The sequence below is a fragment of the Sus scrofa genome, chromosome 15 (genome assembly GCF_054392235.1).
Source record: "Sus scrofa isolate SSC_HxYL_T2T_F1_AM1 chromosome 15, Sscrofa_HxYL_maternal_Yorkshire_Landrace_v2.0, whole genome shotgun sequence".
Lineage (NCBI taxonomy): Eukaryota > Metazoa > Chordata > Mammalia > Artiodactyla > Suidae > Sus > Sus scrofa.
In genome coordinates this window covers 90,533,586-90,555,376 of record NC_139397.1, presented here as the reverse complement: position 1 = coordinate 90,555,376, position 21,791 = coordinate 90,533,586, and the positions used below count along the sequence as shown (strand labels likewise).

The following is a 21,791-nucleotide window of genomic DNA, read 5'->3' as shown; positions in this document are numbered from 1 at the left end:
TATTTTTTTTTTTTTTTTTTGTCTTTTTGTCTTTTTGTTGTTGTTGTTGTTGCTATTTCTTGGGCCTCTCCCGCGGCATATGGAGGTTCCCAGGCTAGGGGTTGAATCGGAGCTGTAGCCACCGGCCTACGCCAGAGCCACAGCAGCTCGGGATCCGAGCCGCGTCTGCAACCTACACCACAGCTCACGGCAACGCCGGATCGTTAACCCACTGAGCAAGGGCAGGGACCGAACCCGCAACCTCATGGTTCCTAGTCGGATTCGTTAACCACTGCGCCACCATGGGAACTCCCCAGAATTCCAATATTAAATCAAGACTCTTCATGACATCTGAAAGTTAAAAATATTACACAGTGTAAAATGCCTTCCCAGTCAATTCAAAGATGTGCAACAGCACAAATCAAATACTCACAGCAGGTGAGCTAGCTTCTGTTACAATCAAAAACACAACAGGAGACCTGCTCCTCTGTTTTATGTTATAGAGCCATTTGAAGTAGAAGCAGATTTTGATATGAGATCATTTTAGAATGGTTGGTAGTCAGCTACTAAACAAGTTGCTCTCTTTGGCAATATATTATAAAAAAATATATAATGAATCTTTCTTTTTAATAAAAGCAATTAGCTTTTAAAACTTAAAATAGTTATGTCATTTGTCTATGTAACTGTTTGATGTCTTATTTTAATCTGCCAGAATAAAAGAAGCAGAAAATCATTTACTAATACCTATATTACATTTATCTATATTTTAGGAAGACTTTAACAATGTGCCCACCACTGCACTAAGAGTTTAACATTGACTCTTTACAACCTCACTTATTTATTAAAACCTCAAACAGTAAGCGGTCTTAACCTTTTTATAAAAAGGGAGTGAAAAGTTGAACAAGATGACTCACTTATAAATGGCACAGCCCACATTTAACCTCGTCTATCTGACTCCCTCCCTAACGTATCGTATCTCTCACATGCAACACTCTAGTTTTACTAGCAAATGTACTATCTTACATGATTAAAATTTTATACATCAACCTTATAAAATGCATGCTTTTCATATGAAAAGAGCAGAATTTACATAATTGGATTCAATAATCAGTATCAGTGTCCACTGATAGTAATTCTTCTGCTCCGTATGGTCTGTCTGGCTACAAAACTGAAATTCAATAAGCGTCCTCAATGCACATGGCATGTGTTAGTTCCTGAGGGGACTCTAAAACCAATAGAAGAAACAGCCCCAGACGTCCAAAGGTATACAATCCAGGAGCATATCATTTATAAATAAAATAACCATTCTGAAAGCAAACAAAAGTATTAATGTAGAAATAAAAATCTCACGGTCACTAACAGAAACAAAAAGAGATTCAGTCCAGTTCAGATACCAGTCCAGAGCTTTAAAAAAAAAAAAAAAAAAAATTTTCCTAGAAATGAATAGCTAGTCCGACTGCAAGAAAAAGATACCCTACTTTTTCTCTCCTTTATTAAAACTCCTTTTCCCTCAAAATTATTTAGTTCTTAGTTCTGGGTAATATTTTGACTGAAGAAATTATTTTTATTTTCTCTTTGGCTTTGGGATTCATCTTTACTCATTTATACTCTAAAATGATTCAAAATGATGAAATTAAAACCAAGATTACATCAAGAAAATAAAATCTAAATAAAAGTGGTAGTAAATTTTTATGAAATAAAAATTTAGCATAATTTCATTATTTTCTTCAAAATGGATATACTAGTCTCTGATTAATAAAGTAATATATTTATATGCTGCAAAAAATCCAAAGAAACAATAAAGAAAAAGTGTGAAGTGTGTATGTGCATCTCTGTGTACATACACATATGTATGCATGTATATACACATACTGACTTCTTTTTTCAAACAATGATCAGTTCATCGTAAAGCCTCTGAAAATATATGGAAGCACTGTCCTCATTACCTAACCCAAACTGCTTAATAAGCCCTATTTTGAGCACTCCTAAATAGCTACCTTGAAAATTAAAAACACCACTTTACATTTATATTGATCTTTATTACCTGTAAAATGACCTAAGAAATTCCTAACCTGTTGGGTTATTGCAAGAAAGACCATTATAAGCCCTATTTTACAAACGAGGAAACTGAGTCTTAAGAGTGCTTGGCCAAGCTCTCATTGCTAAGGAAGGGCAGAATCAGGATCAAACCCCAGTTTTTCTGATCTGGGACTCTCTTTCTACTCTAAACAACACTTCCCTAACTAGAGCCACCATCTCCTCCAGAATCCACCGGAAACCTCCTTAGTCTAGACTACTGAACCATACTCTCTTCTGACTCTTACCATCTTAGATCAATTTCTGTTTATTCTAATTAAGTATTCCATCTTCCATGTATCCTACTAGTTGCCTCCATTTAATCCAGTGCATTATGGGCAGGAAAGAATTATATTCGGAAATCTACCAAAATAATCATCTCATTTTGATAACTAAAAATAGTGCTTCATTTTATATTTTAAGTATTTAAGTTATTATCAGATGTTTATTTAATTCAAAATACAGTAGAACCAAGCAACAAAAACTGGTGAAAAGAGCTTCATTTGACAATCCACAATCTTATTTAGACATCCTTAGACAACTAAATAAGACTGATGATACCTCGGTGCTAGAGCCACTAAGTGCAAAGAGGTGGGGGGAAAACTACCAAGTTTACAAGAAATTATAAAAGCCATGACTAAATGTGCTCCCACTTTACATTTAAAAAGCATCATAATGAGATTTTACTGTCTATCTTCAAATGAAAGTAAAAAGAGGCAAAATCTTCATAAAACATTCATACTACATCTAAAAGGTTTTACCATTCCTTTGAACTGAATGTGTACACCTCATAATAAATAGCATTTAAAACAAAGGTATAACATTTAAAACCCAAAATTTTTATTTATTAACTGACTTTCATTTCTTTACTATCCACATACTAATTTTTTTCTAATAAACTTCCAGATCCAAGTCAGAAAGACATTTCGTTGAAGAAAAAATATAAAACTGTGGAGGGAAATAACCATCAATTTTGCAGGCAAAAATACTATTGATGAAAAAGAGCACTTACATCTTTAAAATAACGCTGTAATAATGAGAGCCTCACATCATGAACTGCTGCACATGTATCCCAAGGGTAAATCTGTTCCTCTTCAGTAATAGGCAACTTTTTTGGCTCAACGTTGTCACGGCACTGCCCCAAAACTACATTAACAGAGATAAGAGCTCATTACAAAACCAACATATACACTTTTTCACCAAGAAAAGCTGAGTTATTCACCAGAAGCTACACTAATTTTTCTAATATTAGAATATGTTTAAAAATCTAGAAAAAAAAGTGGTATTCTAGTTTTCTTCAACTGAGTAAAAATAAAGCTTTAAATATGATAACATTTATTTTTTACACCAAAATATGAGTATGAGCTCTGAATGGTTTCCAAAATCTGTCCAAAGAAAAAGTCTAGAAGTTATAACTCTCCAATACTAATAAACTTCATTTCTTTTTTTTTTTTTTTTTTTGTCTTTTTGTCTTTTTGTCTTTTGTTGTTGTTGTTGTTGTTGCTATTTCTTGGGCCGCTCCCGCGGCATATGGAGGTTCCCAGGCTAGCGGTTGAATCGGAGCTGTAGCCACTGGCCTACGCCAGAGGCACAGCAACACAGGATCCGAGCCGCATCTGCAACCTATACCACAGCTCACGGCAACGCCGGATCGTTAACCCACTGAGCAAGGGCAGGGACCGAACCCGCAACCTCATGGTTCCTAGTCGGATTCGTTAACCACTGCGCCACGACGGGAACTCCTTCATTTCTAAATATGCTATTTTTGGAGTTCCATTGTGGCTCAGCAGTAACAAACCAGACTAGTATCTATGAGGACATAGGTTTGATCTCTGGCCTCGCTCGGTGGGTTAAGGGTCCAGTGCGGCCGAGAGCTGTGGTGTAGGTCACAGACATGGCTGGGATCTGGCATTGTTGTGACTGTGGTATGGGCTAGCAGCTCCAGCTCCATTTCGACCCCTAGCCCAGGGACTTCCATATGCCATGGGTGTGACTCTAAAATAAATAACTAAATAAATAAATATGGGATTTTTCACCAAAAGGAAACAGATATCATTGAAGGAAAAGCTAAGTCCAAAGTTGGGGAGAAGGGTAGTTGAGCCTGGAATTGTGTGTGATAAAAGAGCAAGGAAGTATTCAAACACTGAGGGGGCAGGTCATGAGGAATTTTAAAGGAGTTGTAACTAGAAAATTTGGAAATCAAAAAGAATAATGACAGTAACAGATAACACAATCCTTGATTCATGTAGGGAACACCAAGATAAAATAAAAGGCTAAACTGTTAGATTCTCAATGTATCATCCTATAGATTACCAATCACCATAACCAAATGATTATATGTGGTTAGCAATACCAATAATGGGACAAACTATCACTATGGGCCTCCTGATGTGATGTAATGGTTTAATTTCATTGAGGTCAAAGGACATACTTTGGATGATTTTGCTATTATTAAATGTATTGTGACTTGTTCTGTGACCTAATATATAGGCTATCTATACAGTCTATCTATATATATGTTCCATGTACTACTGAGAAAATGTATATTCTACTGTTATTTGGATAGAGTTTTTCTATATAAGTTTGTTAGATTAAAATGTTCTATAGTTTTGCCAAAGCACTGTATTTCTTATTTTGATCTTCTACCCAGTTGTTCTATCCATTATTGAGGTCTCCAACTATTATTACAAAACTTCTCCTTCCAATTATAATATCTTTTGCTTCATGTATTTTGGGTCTCTGCTGTTTGGCGCATATATGCATATAACTGTTACATCTTCTTGATGGATTGACTCATCTATCAATATATAATGTCCTTTTTGTCTCTTGTAACAATTTTTGAGTTTATTGCATCTGATATTCACATGACCGCCTCAGCTCTCTTTTGGTTACTATTTGCAAAGACTATTGTTTCTCATCCTTTTTACTTTCAAACTATTTGTGTCTTTGGATCTATAATATCGCCTAGAATCAGCATATTCATGTTGTTTTATCCATTCTGTCAATGTCTGCCTTTTAATTGAAGAATTTAATGCATTTATATTTCAAGTAATTACTGATTTAGAAAAACTTTATTCTGCTATTTTGCTATTTATTTTATATATTCCTCAATTTGTCCTTACTGCCTCTCTGTGCTTAAATTGAATATTATAGCATACCATTTTGGTTCCCTTCTAGTTTCTTTTCTGTTCTTTCTATGAATCAAGTTTAAATTTATATGAGCCTAGTTTCATAGTACACAAAAACTCTGCTCCCTTACATCTCCATCTCCCCTCACTGTCCTTTTTATGTTTTTATCTGAATGCCTGCATTTTTCTACAAATAAGAACAATGATATTTGGTTTAAAAATCTCAACCAAGAGATTGGAGTTCCCATCATGGTGCAGGGGAAACGAATCCGACTAGGAACCATGAGGTTGCGAGTTCGATCCCTGGCCTTGCTCAGTGGGTTAAAGATTCGGCATTGCATGAGCTGTGGTGTAGGTTGTAGACACCGCTCAGATCTGGCATTGCTGTGGCTCTGGGGTAGGCTGGCAGAAAGAGCTTCAATTAGACCCCTAGCCTGGGAACCTCCATATGCTGCAAGTGTGGCCCTAAAAGAACAAAAGACACACACACACAAGAAAAAACCCTCAACCTTCACCTGAAACTAACACAACATTGTAAATCAACTATAACACATACACAAAAAAAGTTGTTTTGGGGGAAAAAAAAATCTCGATTTGCAGTTCTTTCCAGATTCAGTTCCTTCTTCTTACAAATGTTTTTTATTTTTTTTATTTTTATTTATTTATTTATTTATTTTTTTTTTTTTTGTCTTTTTGCTATTTCTTTGGGCCGCTCCCGCGGCATATGGAGGTTCCCAGGCTAGGGGTCGAATCGGAGCTGTAACCACTGGCCTACGCCAGAGCCACAGCAACGTGGGATCCGAGCCGCGTCTGCAACCTACACCACAGTTCACGGCAACGCCGGATCGTTAACCCACTGAGTAAGGGCAGGGACCGAACCCGCAACCTCATGGTTCCTAGTCGGATTCGTTAACCACTGCGCCACGACAGGAACTCCCACAAATGTTTTTTAAAGTACTATGAAGATAAAAACGCTGCTTTACTTTGGACTTTCTTAAATTCTGCAAAGATTTTGGGCATTAATAGAATGAAAAATATTATATACTATTATATTATCCTCCTACGGAGAACTGAAGCTCCCCAAATCAGTAACATTTACAGCAGGCATTCTGTACATTGGTATGTAAATCAATACTTCTAGAACTTCACAGAACTATTATAAAGGCCCTTAATTTAAGTACTATTTTGACTGATTATCAAAAGTCTATAATTCAGCAGAAGTCAAATGTAAGACTAAGGGAAGAAAGCATGAGACTTTTCTTTGTTGCATGATTTCAAGAGCAGGCCAATAAAGAATCAATAGATTTTAAAAAGTTCTAGAGCAATAAGCACACCTAGTACCAAACTGTGGTTTCTAAATATCATTTCCTACCAAAATAAACTAGAGTTTCTCAGAGAAATGGCTGACTTCAGAACAGAAAATGCATAAGATAAAAATAGTATAAACTTGTTATGCCAGAAAATGTGAAGTCCCAAGTCTACAAGGTTTGTGCCAAAAGAACTCAGGAAATAACTTGAAGAGGCTCCCATAAAGAAGATGGAAGAATGTGAACATCAACAAGAAATTAACTGCAACAGAGTTCATAGTGATACAATAAGTATTAATTATTTTTAGAGAATGCTAAAAAACCAGGAACTCAATATTTTGAGCACAAGAAGATAAAAGGAAAGAATACAGTAATTATACTGTCTTTTATATACAATCTATACCTCAGAATAACCAAAATAGTTGACAAGATGAAATTTATTTTATAAAAGTAGTTCAGCTAATAAAGAAAACATGAAAGAGATTTGTTACCCCTGATGAACTGATAAATCTATGCAATCACCATTCACTGCTAATATCTCAAAAGAGAGAAAACAGAGGAGACAAGAATGTGTTAAACATCACAAGGATACAATCAGCAAATTCCAAAATGTTCAACAACACAATTTCTTCAAATAGTAAAATGCATCTAGTTAGGGAGAAGGGTGACAGGCACATGGGAGATGAAAAAGGAACCTATTAATTAAAAGTCTACAAGGGAACCCTACAATTATAAATAAATTAAACAAAATAAGAAACAATTGGGGAATTTTAAACATTGACTAGATATCTGATGGTATTGAGGAACTATTTTACTTAGGAGTAACTGATTATGTTTAAAAAATAAGTCCTTTTGGGTGTGGCTCAGAGGGTTACGAACCCAACTAGTAGCCATGAGGATACAGGTTTGATCTCTGGCCTCACTCACTGGCTTAAGCATACGGCATTGCAGTGAGCTGTGGTGTAGGTCACAGATGCAGCTCAAATCTGGCATTGCTATGACTGTGGCATAGACTGGTAATTGCAGCTCCACTTTGACCTCTAACTGGGAACTTCCATATACTGTGTGTGCAGCCCTAAAAAGCAAAACAAAACAAAACTCTCCTTTCTATTTAACAGAAACAGTGAAGTATTTATAGATGAAATAAAATGATGTCTGGAATATGCTTCAAAATAATTCTAGGGGGAGGAAATAAATAAATTAAAATTTGCTGCAAGTTAATTATTGTTGAAGATTGATGGGAACATGGAGGTTCATTGTATTAGGCTCTTTATTTCAGTATATGGTTAAAATTTTCTATATTCAAATGTGAAAAGATAAAAGAAAGAGACAAATAAAATAAGGAATTCATAAATAAGGAAAAAGTGAAGAGGTAAAATGTGAAAAGATGTCAGTGGGTGGGTAAGGCTCAGAAGGAAAGGAAACAGCCAGAGATTTCCCCTGTTACATTTGCTACCATTCCCAGTTAAAATCACTTTGAAATTTAATGCATTTAACGTTAGCTTCTTATTCTTTTCCCCTATTTCTAAAAATAAAAGACCCATAGTATAGCAGAATTATCTAATATTAGTTAGTGGACAAACTTGTTAAAAAGAGATTAACTGAAGTAATAAGAAAAAGCAACCTTTAAAATATAAAATAATGAACAAATAAAAGTCTAAAACAATAACGTAAGCTTCATTAAGGCAGGGATATTGTTTCATTTTGCTTCTTAGTATAAAAGTGGTACTCAGTAAATACTTGTGAAATGAATGAATGAATGAAATAAAACATAAGTTGATGACTATACAGTATTTGGTGAAGGAGTTAGAGAAAGTTTAGTGGCAATAATCTAATAAACTGATTCCCTCATAATAGCAGAACAGATAAGTTTTACTTAACTGCAAAAATTAGTCAGTACTCCCACATATTTCCTTTTTAGTAAGCATTTCTGGTCTTGATAGCTCTACTCCAATGTCCTATTCAGTCAGGGTTTTCTAGATCAATTTAATTTTTTTTTTAATTTTTTTTTAATTTTTTTTTTTTTTTTGTCTTTTGTCTTTTGTTGTTGTTGTTATTGTTGCTATTTCTTGGGCCGCTCCCGCGGCATATGGAGGTTCCCAGGCTAGGGGTTGAATCGGAGCTGTAGCCACCGGCCTACGCCAGAGCCACAGCAACGCTGGATCCGAGCCGCGTCTGCAACCTACACCACAGCTCACGGCAATTCCGGATCGTTAACCCACTGAGCAAGGGCAGAGATCGAACCCGCAACCTCATGGTTCCTAGTCGGATTCGTTAACCACTGCGCCACAACGGGAACTCCCAATTTAATTTTTAAACAAGAAGAGTAATAAGAGGAGAAACTAATTTACCAGGCACCATATTAGATCCTTTGGCCTATACTACATTACTTAAGTAACACAGTCCTTTGAAGTCAATATTACCTCTATATTTAAAAGAAAGCAAGAGTTCCCATCATGGCTCAGTGGTTAACGAACCCAATTAGTATCCATGAGGATGTGGTCTTGCTCATTGGGTTAAAGATCTGCTGTTGCCATGAGCTGTGGTGAAGGTCGCAGACACAGCTCAGATCTGACGTTGCTGTGGCTGTGGCATAGGCCAGCAGCTGCAGCTCCGATTCGACCCCTAGCCTGGGAACCTATATATGCCACAAGTGCGGCTTAAAAAAGACAAAAAAAGAAAGAAAGAAAGCAATAAACTTGGCTAGATTACGTCAAGCAATACCTGTATTTGAACTCAAGGGAATCTCTTATATCTAATTCTTTCTACTTTACTATACCAATTCAGAGTAAACACCCCAGAAAAAAACACTCTGAGAAATCTGTAAGACTTTCATTTTCTCTTTGCTTCACACATATTCCTGTTGAAAAAGGATTGAATTCATTGGGACTGGAGTGTGTAATAGTTAACACTACCTCAAAATAGTTCAGTATGGCAGAGGATAGAGAACATTCAGGCATATCCTTCAAACAACAACAACAACAAAAATGTTCTCCCTACAGATCGACAAACAGCAGGTTGTTTCAAGAATGACTGCTTCTAAGCTCAAGAAATAAAAACAAAGCTACCTAAATATGCCTTATGTACTTAAAATATTTAAATTGACAATATTTCTAGGCTTAAAGTGCTTCCAGATTTTAGAACAATTAAACTGTCAACACAGCTGAACTCAGTTACTGGCCACCTAGCACTAGTAATACACCAACACACATTAAAGAAAAAGATCGTATAATATCTAGAGAGACCTCTCTACTAAGGGCTTCTTCCAACACTCATGTCCAGGAAAGTGAGATAAACCAAATTAAGAATCTCTGCTATATAGATCTCAATCTATTCTTGCCATAGTTGTATCTAAGCAAAAAACACAGCTTTCATTTATTAGAGATATTTGTTATTCTTTTATGCTTAGTCTCCGAAATGTTTCCACTGAAAAATTACTTTGATTTTACCTGAAGATGCTTGCAACAATACAACCAATCCTGTAGGTCTGTCTTCAGAAGAGGGGCCACTCTGTCCACAGATAACACAATCATATACTGCCTCAGAAACCTGTGGCTCTGCTGTGGCGATTTCCATAGGAATATCATTCTCAGGAGAATCTGAGGGAAAAAAGTTGGGTCTCTTAATTTCTCAATAAACTTATGGAAAAAAAAATCAAGCTCAAACAATTTTTAACTTCAAATATCAATAAATGTCTATTAGCAATAAAACTGGGAAAATGCTCCTACTAAGGTAAAATGTTTACTCAGAAAAAGACCAAAAAAATGCAAAGAATAGATATAATGAAAGACATATTAAATAATATGGTTAAATACACTTCTGATGTATCATTCACATATAAAATGAAAAATCAAAAACACAGATGCAAAGACATTTGTATCAAGGAGTTCTCTTGTGGCACAGTGGGATAAGGATCCAGCATTATCACTGCGGCAACTCAGGTCACTGCTGAGGTTCAGGTTCAATCCCTGGCCCGGAAACTTCCACATGCCACAGGTGTGGCAAAAAAAAAAAAAAAGACATTTGTATCAAAAAAAAACCCATAAAATATAATAATATAAGGAAATAAAGGGAAGATTGTTTAACTTTTTCTGAGGCACCCTCAGAGGGAAAATGTATAATGACATGGCAGCTCTCGGAAGTAACTGACAATATTTACTAGGAGATAAAAGTGGAACAAATGATTTCTCCTTTACTTTTAATTGTAGTGACAAAACCTTAGTGATAATAATTATCGATATATATTTATATATGTAGGGAAAACATTTATATATGACTATATATATTAATAAAGCAGAACTATTATAGAAAATAACAGTAATCCTCTGGTGACATGTCATTAAAAGGAATAAAATATTGAGCCAATAAAACATTTTCAAATAAAGATCTTAAACTCTTGAAGATCAATGACATCCATAGTGGCAAAGAAATGAGTAGAGGGGATCTGGAAGATCAGGGAAGCAGAAGTGATTTACGACATATTTAAATGATGGCGGCATATATAAATAAACGTGTAAAAATACATGACAGAAATTGAAAGATGTCAAGAGTAGATATGTTTTAATAAGAATTCATGCAGTAAAAACACATCTGATATTTATTACAAATGAGAGGAAAGTGGGCAGGAACCTAAAATAGAACTTTAGATAATGCCAGAATTAGTGGAAATAAAAAAGAAACCAATAAAGAAATCAAAGAAAAAACAACAATTTATGAATACAGTCAGAATCAGAAAACTCAATGTCTATGAAAATAAGATTAATGGGTCAAAATGAAAAGAAGATTTCAAAAGAAAGTACCAGAAGCCATTAAGATTTGATATGTGATTACTTTGTCTTTTAGGGAGAAAACTATAGTACAGAAAAGAGGGGATGTGTCTGACTACTCTCAAGTTCAAAGAAGAGATGTATGTGATTGCTCTAAAGTTCAAATACAGAAATACCTGACTTAAAGTGACATGAAATAAGGGTTAAGTGCCAAAGAAGTAGAATTTCATTAACTCTATCTCACACACAAAGATCTTTTCCCTTTTATTTTTTAATGTCTTGGTACAGTTAACTTGAAAACTTCAAGGAAATCCTATTACCAAAATGCATTATCAAAGAGACTAAGTCACCTTTTTGAGAGTTTTTAAAAGGCTTAATAATCTACATGCATAGTCAATTTTTATTTTAATTCTAATCTTAATAATTACAGACACTAATGTCCCTTTTTTTTTTCTTCAAGAATCCAGCATTGTCACTGCCATGGCTCTAGTGGCTGCTGTGGCACAGGTTTGATCTCTGGCCTGGGAACTTCCACATGCCTCAGACACAGCTTGGGGTGGGGGAGTGCATATAAGATGTAAATGGTTACAAAAACAAACAAACAAAAATAAACAGGCAAAACTAATGTATAGGATTAGGAGTAAGGATATGGTTACTCTTGGAAAAGGGAATGATAGAGAACAAGAAGAGGGGTTGGGGATGCTGGTAATGTTCTAGGGTTTCTCAATCTGGATGCTGGTTACACAGTGATATTCAGTTATTAAAAATTTTAACAGCTGTAATTCATGATACATGCATATTTCTATATGTATATTTCAATAAAGAGGTTTTTTAAAACCCCATTAAATAATATAACTGAGTATACTCTGTAATAAGTATTATAATGAAGATACTCAATTCTGCCAACTACATGTACACATCAACATCTGCACATATTTTCCACGACAAAAAAATCCAAAAGCATGTGGCCTGAAAATTGACATAATGAAAGAATTACAATGATTTTCTCTAGGTAAACTAAATGGAGATAGATGCAAAACTGAGAGAGTAATACTCAAAGATGATAAATACAAGTGCCACCACAGACCATTCTAATAATGAAAACATTCTTACTACAAATAACCCCTTCAACTCTTAAGCTCTACTTTGACTTCCAATACAATTAAAATTTTAAATGTTTCAGGATAAAACTGACACTTCCTCTTTTAAAACAAAAGTGCCTATTTCAAATTACTATAATTAATATTATTATAATAAAGGCAAAAAAGATTAATAAAGCAATATTTAATTCATCTGTTTGGTTTTACACAAACAGAAAAAGCTACCTGACTTAAGCAGGTAATTCTACTGAATGCTGTTTCAATTTGCCAAAGTTCTATTTATAATCACTGTTAGAATGACTGCAAAATGGCCCCAATTCTCCATTCCTCTCTGAATTATGATCTTTGCAATGTGACTTTGCAACTCCTCCCATCAAAAGGTAGAATTTATTCTCCACTCCTTGTATATGGGCTGCTTTGTTTCAGTGTAGTCAAGAGATGCCTTTCCAAGACTAGGCCTAAAGTGGTATTGCATATTCTATCTCAGTATCTCTCTCTCAAGATCATTTTCCCCTTCCCTCTTCCCTTTCCCCCTCTTCCTCTCGCTCTCTCTCTGTTTCTCATTCTGTCTCTCTGTCTCTATCTGTCTCTGTCTCTTTCTGTCATTCTCTACCATGCCACCTACAATGAGAAGTCTAGGGTATCTTGTTGGAGGAGAGCCCATCTGAATAGAGCCAAGTTGTCCCACCAGCTCAGCCCAGACCTAACTAACCATCAGATCACTGATCCATGGGTAAGCCCAGATGACATCAGCTAAGCCTTTTGCAGGAAAGTTTGGTCCAAATCAGCAGAACTACAAGCCAACCCACTGACTCCTGAGAAATAACAAATGGTTTTTGTTTTAAATAACTAAATTTGGGGGCAGTTCATTACATAGCAAATGCTAACTGACAAAGTTTTCACTGTATGTCAATTACAGTATGTAACCTTCCAAAAGAACTGAAGAAGTTTGCTTTACTGAGATATGTGAATGATGAAAGCTAATATTTAAAGTGATAAATGTATTTCCATTTAGAATATTCTCTAGTTTAAGGAATTAAAAACTCATTTTCCAACAGTAGCATTTTTAATCTCTACCTATTCAAACATTAATTTTATTATCATCAGACTGAAAAACTTCAGTATTCATGAATATTATAACTCTGCTTCAAGAGTTTACATTGTTACATAAAATTTCTTAATCTAACATTGGTTAAAATTGCTTAAAGGCTATTTTCACATAAAATTAATCTTTAATTACAAAATAGCTTTGCCTTTCAACTTTTACATTTATAAATTCATTTGATTAATTAATTTACTATTTTTAAATACTTTTATTGAAATATAACTGATTTACAATGTTGTGTTAGCTTCAGGTATACAGCAAAATGAATCAAATATATATATAAATACACATATATATTCTTTTTTTATATTCTTTTCCATTATAAGTTATAACAAGATATTGAGTATACTTTCCTGTGCTATACAGTAGGTCCTTGTTGGTTATCTATTCTATATTTTAATTCCAAATTCCTAATTTATCCTTCTCCCTCCCTCCCTCTTTGGTAACCATAAATTTGTTTTCCAAGTCTGTGAGTCTTCTGTTTACAAAACAGATACATAAGTTCATTTGTATCCTTTTCTAAAATTCCACATATAAGCAATATAATATGGTATTTGTCTTACTCTGTCTGGCTTCACTTAGTATACCAATCTCTAGGTCCATTCATGTTAACACTAATCCTCCTGAAACTATTCCAAAAAATTGCAGAGAAAGAAATGCTTCCAAAATTCACTCTATGAGGCCACCATTACCCTGATACCCAAACCACACAAAGACACCACACACACAAAAAAAAGAACAGGCCAATATCACTGATGAACACAGACACAAGAATTCTCAACAAAATACTAGCAAGTCGAATCCGACAATGCATTAAAAAGATCAAATACCATAATCAAGTGGGATTTATCCCATAGATGCAAAGATTTTTCAGTATACACAAATCAATCAGTGTGATATGTCACATTAACAAACTGAAGAATAAAAACCATATGATTATCTCAACAGATGCAGAAAAAGCTTTTCAACATCCATTTCTGATTAAAAACTCTCTGGAAAGTGAGGGGACATACCTCAATATAATAAAGGCCATATATGACAAACCACAACTAACATCATACTCAATGGTGAAAAGCTGAAAGAATTTCCTCTAAGATCACTGAATTAATTTAAGCTAATAGGCATTCATGAAACAATCTAAAATCTTCTTGGTACATCTTTTGTTTTTGTGTTTATAGAGTTCTATCCATAAATGAAGGAACAAATGGAAAAATGATGTAAGGATGATATATTTAGTGCCCTCAAAATCTTGGGACGTATATTTTTGTTTGAAAACATTATGCTTCTCCATGAGAAGAGTTAACTGCGAAACGTTAAGTATCACAAGGTAAAGTATGATGGGTAGGCATAGATAATTTTCTTTATTGCATAAATTGATCCAAAATTATAAATATTTTGTTTGGTTTTAAGAATACATAATATACTTTAAATTTCTAACTACAATTGGGTACTTGCTAGTAACCTACTAGGTAAGCTACTATTCATAAACTAAGTACACTACTAGAATTTAAGGAATTAAAAACTCATTTTTAATGAGTTTTCTGCTAAGAAGCCTGTGAAAACTGTCACAATTGCAAAACTCCTGCTGTGCAATATCATTAATTCTGGTAAAGATGTATAGCACTGTCCTTAATTGGTCATCAGTTTTATTGCTAATATTCTTGTTTTCCTCTCCTTTTGTTCACTTGGTACAGAAAAATCCTCATTCCCTTTTTAAAAATAGTCTCATTTTAAAATAATTTTAGATTTCCAAAAAGTACTGAAACTACTACAAAGGGTTGTCATACACCTCATATCCAATTTCCCCTTAACTTTTTTTTTTTTTGCTATTTCTTGGGCTGCTCCCGAGGCATATGGAGGTTCCCAGGCTAGGGGTTGAATCGGAGCTGTAGCCACCGGCCTACGCCAGAGCCACAGCAACGCGGGATCCAAGCCACGTCTGCAACCTACACCACAGCTCACGGCAACGCCGGATCGTTAACCCACTGAGCAAGGGCAGGGACCGAACCGCAACCTCATGGTTCCTAGTCGGATTCATTAACCACTGCGCCACGACGGGAACTCCTCCTCTTAAATCTTTATAGTAGCATGATGTGACTGTCACAATGAACTAAAACTGATATATTATTGATCAATTTTACTGATGTAATATTGATAAACTAAAGTCCACATTTTCTTCAGATTTCTTTAGTTTCTACCTAATGTCATGTTTCTTTACCAGGATGCCATCCAGGATACTCTCTTACATTTAGTTGTCATGTCTCCTTCGGCAACTCTTGGCTATGACAGTTTCTCAGACTTCCCCTGTTTTTGATGACCTTGACAGTTTTGGGGAGTACTGGTCAAGTATTTCATAAAACATTCTTCAATTGAAATTTGTCTGATGTTTTTCTCAAGATTAGTCTGAGGTTATGGTTTTGAGGAAGACCACTGAGGTAAAGTAACATTCTCATCAACAACATACCAAGGGTACATAATGTCAGCATGACTTATTACTGTTGATATTGACCTTAATCATCTGGCTTAGGTAGTAACTGCCAACTTCCTCTCCTATGAAGTTACTTTTCCCCCTTCCCACATCGTACCTTTGAGAACAAAGTCACTAAGCACAGCACACACTTAAAGAGTAGGGGGTTATGTTCTATCTCCTTTAGGGTGAATAGTTACATAAATTATTTGGAATTCTTCAGCATGGGAAATTTATTTTCCCTCATTTATTTATTTATTTTATACTTAGAGTTATAATCCAATACTACTCTACTTACTTTCTTGTTCAAAGTGGTTCAACTCTCAGTTGGCTCCTGAGTCCCTCCTACACAGTGCCTCACATCCCACCCACCAATGTGTTTTGTTTCCCAGGAAACAAATTTTCTAGAGATGTGAGATGCTCCAAGCCATCTTGCATATTCTCTGTCCTAGTCCCAGAAGTCACCACTTCTCCAGGGAAATCTGGTTCCTTTTTAATTTTTTTACATAGTTTTGTAGAATTGTATTAAAACCAAGATCTGGGGCACTGGGTATGCTTGTTTCTACCAGATATTCATTACTTCTAGGCCCTCTCAGCTGACGCTGCAAGGAAAAATGTCTGTATACTAACTTTTTATGCAATAATGTATAATATTTTATTAAAGGACTTGCAAAGTACTGTATGTTATAAATTTACAATATTCTATATGTTATGTTACAAGACTAGAAATCTTAGAAGAACAACCCATGCCCAAAGACAAAGGCAAAATAAGAAAGAAGCAATTACAGAATGCTTACATTCTTACAACATAGATGGGAAATCTGGCAAAAAGATAAAAGCTATCTGACAAAGCAGAGGATTGGACTAAGAATAAATTGTATCTGCAGTACTGCTAAGTAGTATCTCAGATGTGGGCCTTGTTTCATGTGTTCATAATATTATAATATATAATGTCATTTGTAAATGAACAGAGTAATCAGAGGCCATGAGACAGATGACTATGATTTTTATCTTGGGCAATATATGAAAATGGGATCTCAAGTAGGTTTGGGGGAACAAACAGATCTCTTTGGGAGGGAATAACTCTATAAATAAAAGGGATATATAAATATGAATGGTCCAGAATCCCACTGGCATGGCCATAAAGAACATAAATAAAGCAAATGCTCATGAATCTATATTACCTCACCTGTTACCACTGCAGCATGCAAGAATCAGGACTAGCAGAGAGTGGAGCTCATTATCCTGATGGCTTCTGTGAATTGCCTCTGTTTGCTAGCAATCATGTCTCCCTGATCCCTCAATTGTTGTTCCTGTGCCCTGGCTAGTGCAAAAAAGGTCAAACCTTCCAAAAAGTAGTAAGATTTAGGACAGCGAGTCAATAACTTTGTAGACTAATGACATTAAAATTTATGATCTTGAACATAACTGGTCCTTAAGCATTGTTTATCAATTTTTATACTTAGCCTTGGTAAACAGTATCTCTTATTCTCCTTAGCAACTATTCCAAACTTCAGATGGAATTCTTTTCATTCAGTAGAACTCACTTTTTACTTAGCCCTGAAAACTGAAGCAACTGAGTGATGGACTGAATTTCCCATTCCCCTTACCCCTAGTGGAACTTACCTCTATCTCCATCCACTCTTTCCTCCTTCCCTCTAGTCTTCTCAGGGGAGGAAGTGGACATTCTCTTACTCAAGACAATACCATCTAACCTCCCCTGGATACTTTTCTCAGAAAACTTTTAGTTTTATCTCACTTGAAAATGAGAGGCAACAGATAAAAAACAACTTCTAAAAACAGTATTAACCAAGCTTTTTTTCTTAGTTCCTAGAGTTGAAAAAAATCAAAACTGTACATCAAACTGATTACATGACTTTCCCAAAAAAGGACTGTTCTCAAATGACTTCAGAATACAGAGCTTTTGACTATATTCCCTTAGTGGAATTACCAAAAGACAAAATGATCTGTAACAATTTAAAAATATTTTAGCTTAATTCAATGATTTCATTGTTTAACATGATATCAAGGTTGATATTTTGAAGCTATTTTATTTACTTTGAAGGAAAAAGTAATTTCCTTACACATGACGTGTTATACTTGAGTAGGAGAATATTCTCAATCCCAGGACATACATGCTGAAATACTCAGTAGTGTCATGACAGCTAAAACTTACTTCATTTAGTAAAGACAGATAGAGAGTTAAGTGAAAGAGCAAATAAAGAAAAATATTAACTAAGTGAAGGTTATAGTGATTCATGGGGATTCCTTTAACTTTGCTGTATGTTTGAAATTTTTCATAAGAACAAACAGCGTGTGTGAAATTAACTCACTTTTGTTTAAGAAAAGCATTTATATACATATATACTTAGAAAAAGATTTGTAAGGACAACCTAGGTTAGGAAATCTGGTAGTAAAAATATAATATTGTTTTCTTATTTTTAATTATATGTGTTTTCTAACTTTCCATAAGAAAAATGTAATACATTTGGAATAACAGAAATTTTAACTTTATACATTATAACAACAAATATTAGTAAGTTTCCAATTCAAGACTGCAGACTGAACATATGTTTCTCTCATTCCTTCTAAAAAGAACTACTGAAATAAAAGTAGAGAAACACATAAAGAAATATTCACATAAGAATACAGAAAAAAGATGGAATTGTGAAAAAAAGAATTTCACCAACCAACAAATAAGAGGTGTCAAAAAAATTGCCGAAAGATTAGAAGAAGATGTACTTACAATGAAAGAAAGTCATAAAACCTGCAACCACTTATGCATTATGATAAAGTTACGGAAAAAGAAGAATTGATCTGTCCATTAGTATGTCAACTCTGGGTTGAGAATAAGCCAGTGAGGCAGAAAACAGGAGTCCTAAGTATGAAATGAGTCTGAAAATGGAATAAGTAATCAAAAGTCTACATACAGAACTTTACTACTCAGCACCCCAAATCCTTCCCCAACTTTGACTGATGGAGCACTCACATAACTTGGCGTTTACCTCATAAAGAAAAAAAAGACGGTTTCTTCAAAAGAACTGAACAAGTTTCTTGGAGAGCACTGGGATATCTAATTAAGTGTTAACATCTGGGGGCCCATATAGAGCAACCTGAAGTCCTCCCACCCAAATTTAAATCTGACAGCTGACATTCCTCATGCATACGCACACTAAAGAGAATTATTAGGATCAAACCTATTTACACCTCAGTAGGACAAGCTCAAATTAACTACCCAGACCATCTTTCTGGGAGAATCAAAGATTATCAGCCATGAAGAAAACGAACAACATGAAAGACAGACCAACTTAAATTTCTAAGTAATTCAGAAGAATAAAGGATAATTGAAAAAGAGAAAGAGAGACCTCTAACACATTCAAAAAGATTTGAAAAACTATTCTATAGGCAAAGATGAAGACACTGAAGAAAAGAAATCTCTAAGCATGTAAAATAAAAACAAAACATGATATAAAAAAGACATAAAAAATTAAAAGAATCCAGACAAAACTTTCCTTGAAAAAGACACATGCACTGGCATGTTCATTGTAGCACTATTCACAATAGCCAAGACAGGGAAACAACCTAAATGTCCATCGACAGATGATTGGATTAAGAAGATGTGATATATATATATATATATATACAATGGAATACTAGTCAGCCATAAAAAGAGCAAAATAATGAATGCCATTTGCAGCAACATGGATAGAACTGGAGACTCTCATACTAAGTGAAAGTAAGTCAGAAAGAGAAAGACAAATATTGTATGATTTCGCTTATATCTGGAATCTAATATAGGGCACGAATGAACCTTTCCATAGAAAAGAAAATCATGTACATGGAGAATAGACTTGTGGTTGCAAAGGGGGGGTGGAGGGGAGTGGGATGGACTGGGAAATTTGCAGTTAATATACGTAAACTATTGCCTTTCAATGGATAAGTAATGAGATCCTTCTGTAGAGCACTGGGAACTATATCTAGTCACTTGCGATGGAGCATGATGGAGGATAATGTGAGAAAAAAGAATGTACATGTGTATGTGTGACTGGGTCACCTTGCTGTACAACAGAAAATTGACAGAACACTGTAAACCAGCTATAATGGAAAAAATAAAAATCATTATAAATACAAAAAAAAAAAAAAAAAGATTAAAAGATTAACCCAAGAGGAGATTCCACCATGGCTCACTGGCAACAAACCTGACTAGTGTCCATGAGGATGTGGGTTCAATCCCTGGCCTCGCTCAGTGGGTTAAAGATCCAGCATTGCTATGAGTTGTGGTGTAGGTTGCAGACATGGCTCAGATCCCACATTGCTGTGGCTGTGGTATAGGCCAGCAGCTACAGCTCTGATTCTTCCTGAGAACTTCCATATGCCATATGTGTGGCCCTAAATAAGACAAAAAAAAAAAGAAATCAACCCAAGAAATCCAATATCCAAGTAGTCAGAGTGCCACTAAGAGAGAATAAAGAAAATATAAAGAGAAAAGTATTGTAATAGTTCCCTATTGCTATTTAACAAATTATACCAAAATGGCTTAAAACAACATTTATTATCTCACGGAGTTTCTGAGGGTCAGGAATCTGGGAGCAGCTTAGCTGGATGGTTCTGATTCAGAATCTCCCACAAGACTGTGATCAAACTAATTGCTGGGTAGTACTCATGTGAAAACTTGACAGGGCTGGGAGTTTCACACCCAAGCTCATTCACGTGACTGCTGGCCAGGGGCCTCAGCTGCTAACAACACAGGCCTCTCCATAGGGCTGCTCACAAGCTGGCAGCTGGCTTTCCCCAAAACGAGGAATCCAAGAGAGAGAAAAAACAGCATCTTTCATAACCTAATCTCAGAAATGGCATACTATCACTGCTGCCATAGTCCAGTGATCAAGCATAACAATTCTGGCACAATGTCAGAGAAGAACACACAGGGCATAATAACCAGCAGGTGTGGATCACTGGGGGTCATCTTAGAAGATAGCTATACTAGTTATGAAGAAAATCATAGGAAAATTTTTTTCTCGGAGCTTTAGATATATGAATCTTCAGACTGAAAAGGCCCATTAAGTACTAAGGAAAAGGAAAAAAGATCCACCTAGATATGCCATAAAACTTCAGATCTCAAAACAATTATAAAAATGTCACGGGAGGAGTTCCCAGTGTGGCTCAGTGGTTAATGAATCCGACTAGGAACCATGAGGTTGCGGGTTCGATCTCTGCCCTTGCTCAGTGGGTTAACGATCCGGCGTTGCCGTGAGCTGTGGTGTAGGTCGCAGACACGGCTCGGATCCCGAGTTGCTGTGGTTCTGGCGTAGGCTGGCAGCTACAGCTCCGATTCAACCCCTAGCCTGGGAACCTCCATATGCCGCGGGAGCGGACCAAGAAATGGCAAAAGGACAAAAAAAAAAAAGTCACAGGAAGGGGAAAAAAAATGCTCACATACAAAGGAATAAGAATCAAACTACCGCCATACTTCTTATTAAATGAATGGTAAAAGACAAGGAAGTACTGCTGTAACAGACATGACAATATGCATCAGTGGGTAATTCTACATTCATCCAAATGAACAATCAAGCATGAGAACAAACTAGAGTCCCATGCAGAAATATAAAGAATCAGAAAGTTTAGCTTCTAGCACAAACATTATTGAGACTATACTTGAGGCTGCACTCCAATAAAACAAGATCCCCAAGAAGACCTTAGATAAAATGCAAGAAACCCCAGATCAGCCCTAAAAGAGGAAAATCCCAAGGTAATGGCTGTACAGCATTCCTACAGAGCAAGCAGACCAGACTGAAAGAGAATTCCATGCAAAGGACAGTATGATTGAGTGGGCAGAATAAAAGGGCTATCATAGAGGCATATT

At 35.5% G+C, this 21,791-nt stretch overlaps 1 protein-coding gene across 5 annotated transcripts in view; it reads right to left on the bottom strand.

The window, feature by feature from the left end:
- UBR3 (ubiquitin protein ligase E3 component n-recognin 3) overlaps positions 1-21,791 on the bottom strand; it is a 225,453-nt gene that overhangs the window by 70,467 nt on the left and 133,195 nt on the right. For all 5 annotated transcript variants that reach the window (XM_084999433.1, XM_084999434.1, XM_084999435.1 and 2 more), the window contains 2 exons: positions 9,940-10,089; positions 3,068-3,201 (listed from right to left, as the gene is read on the bottom strand). In XM_084999433.1, the coding sequence (XP_084855559.1) occupies positions 3,068-3,201; positions 9,940-10,089 (284 nt within the window). The remainder of the gene's footprint in view (positions 1-3,067; positions 3,202-9,939; positions 10,090-21,791) is intronic.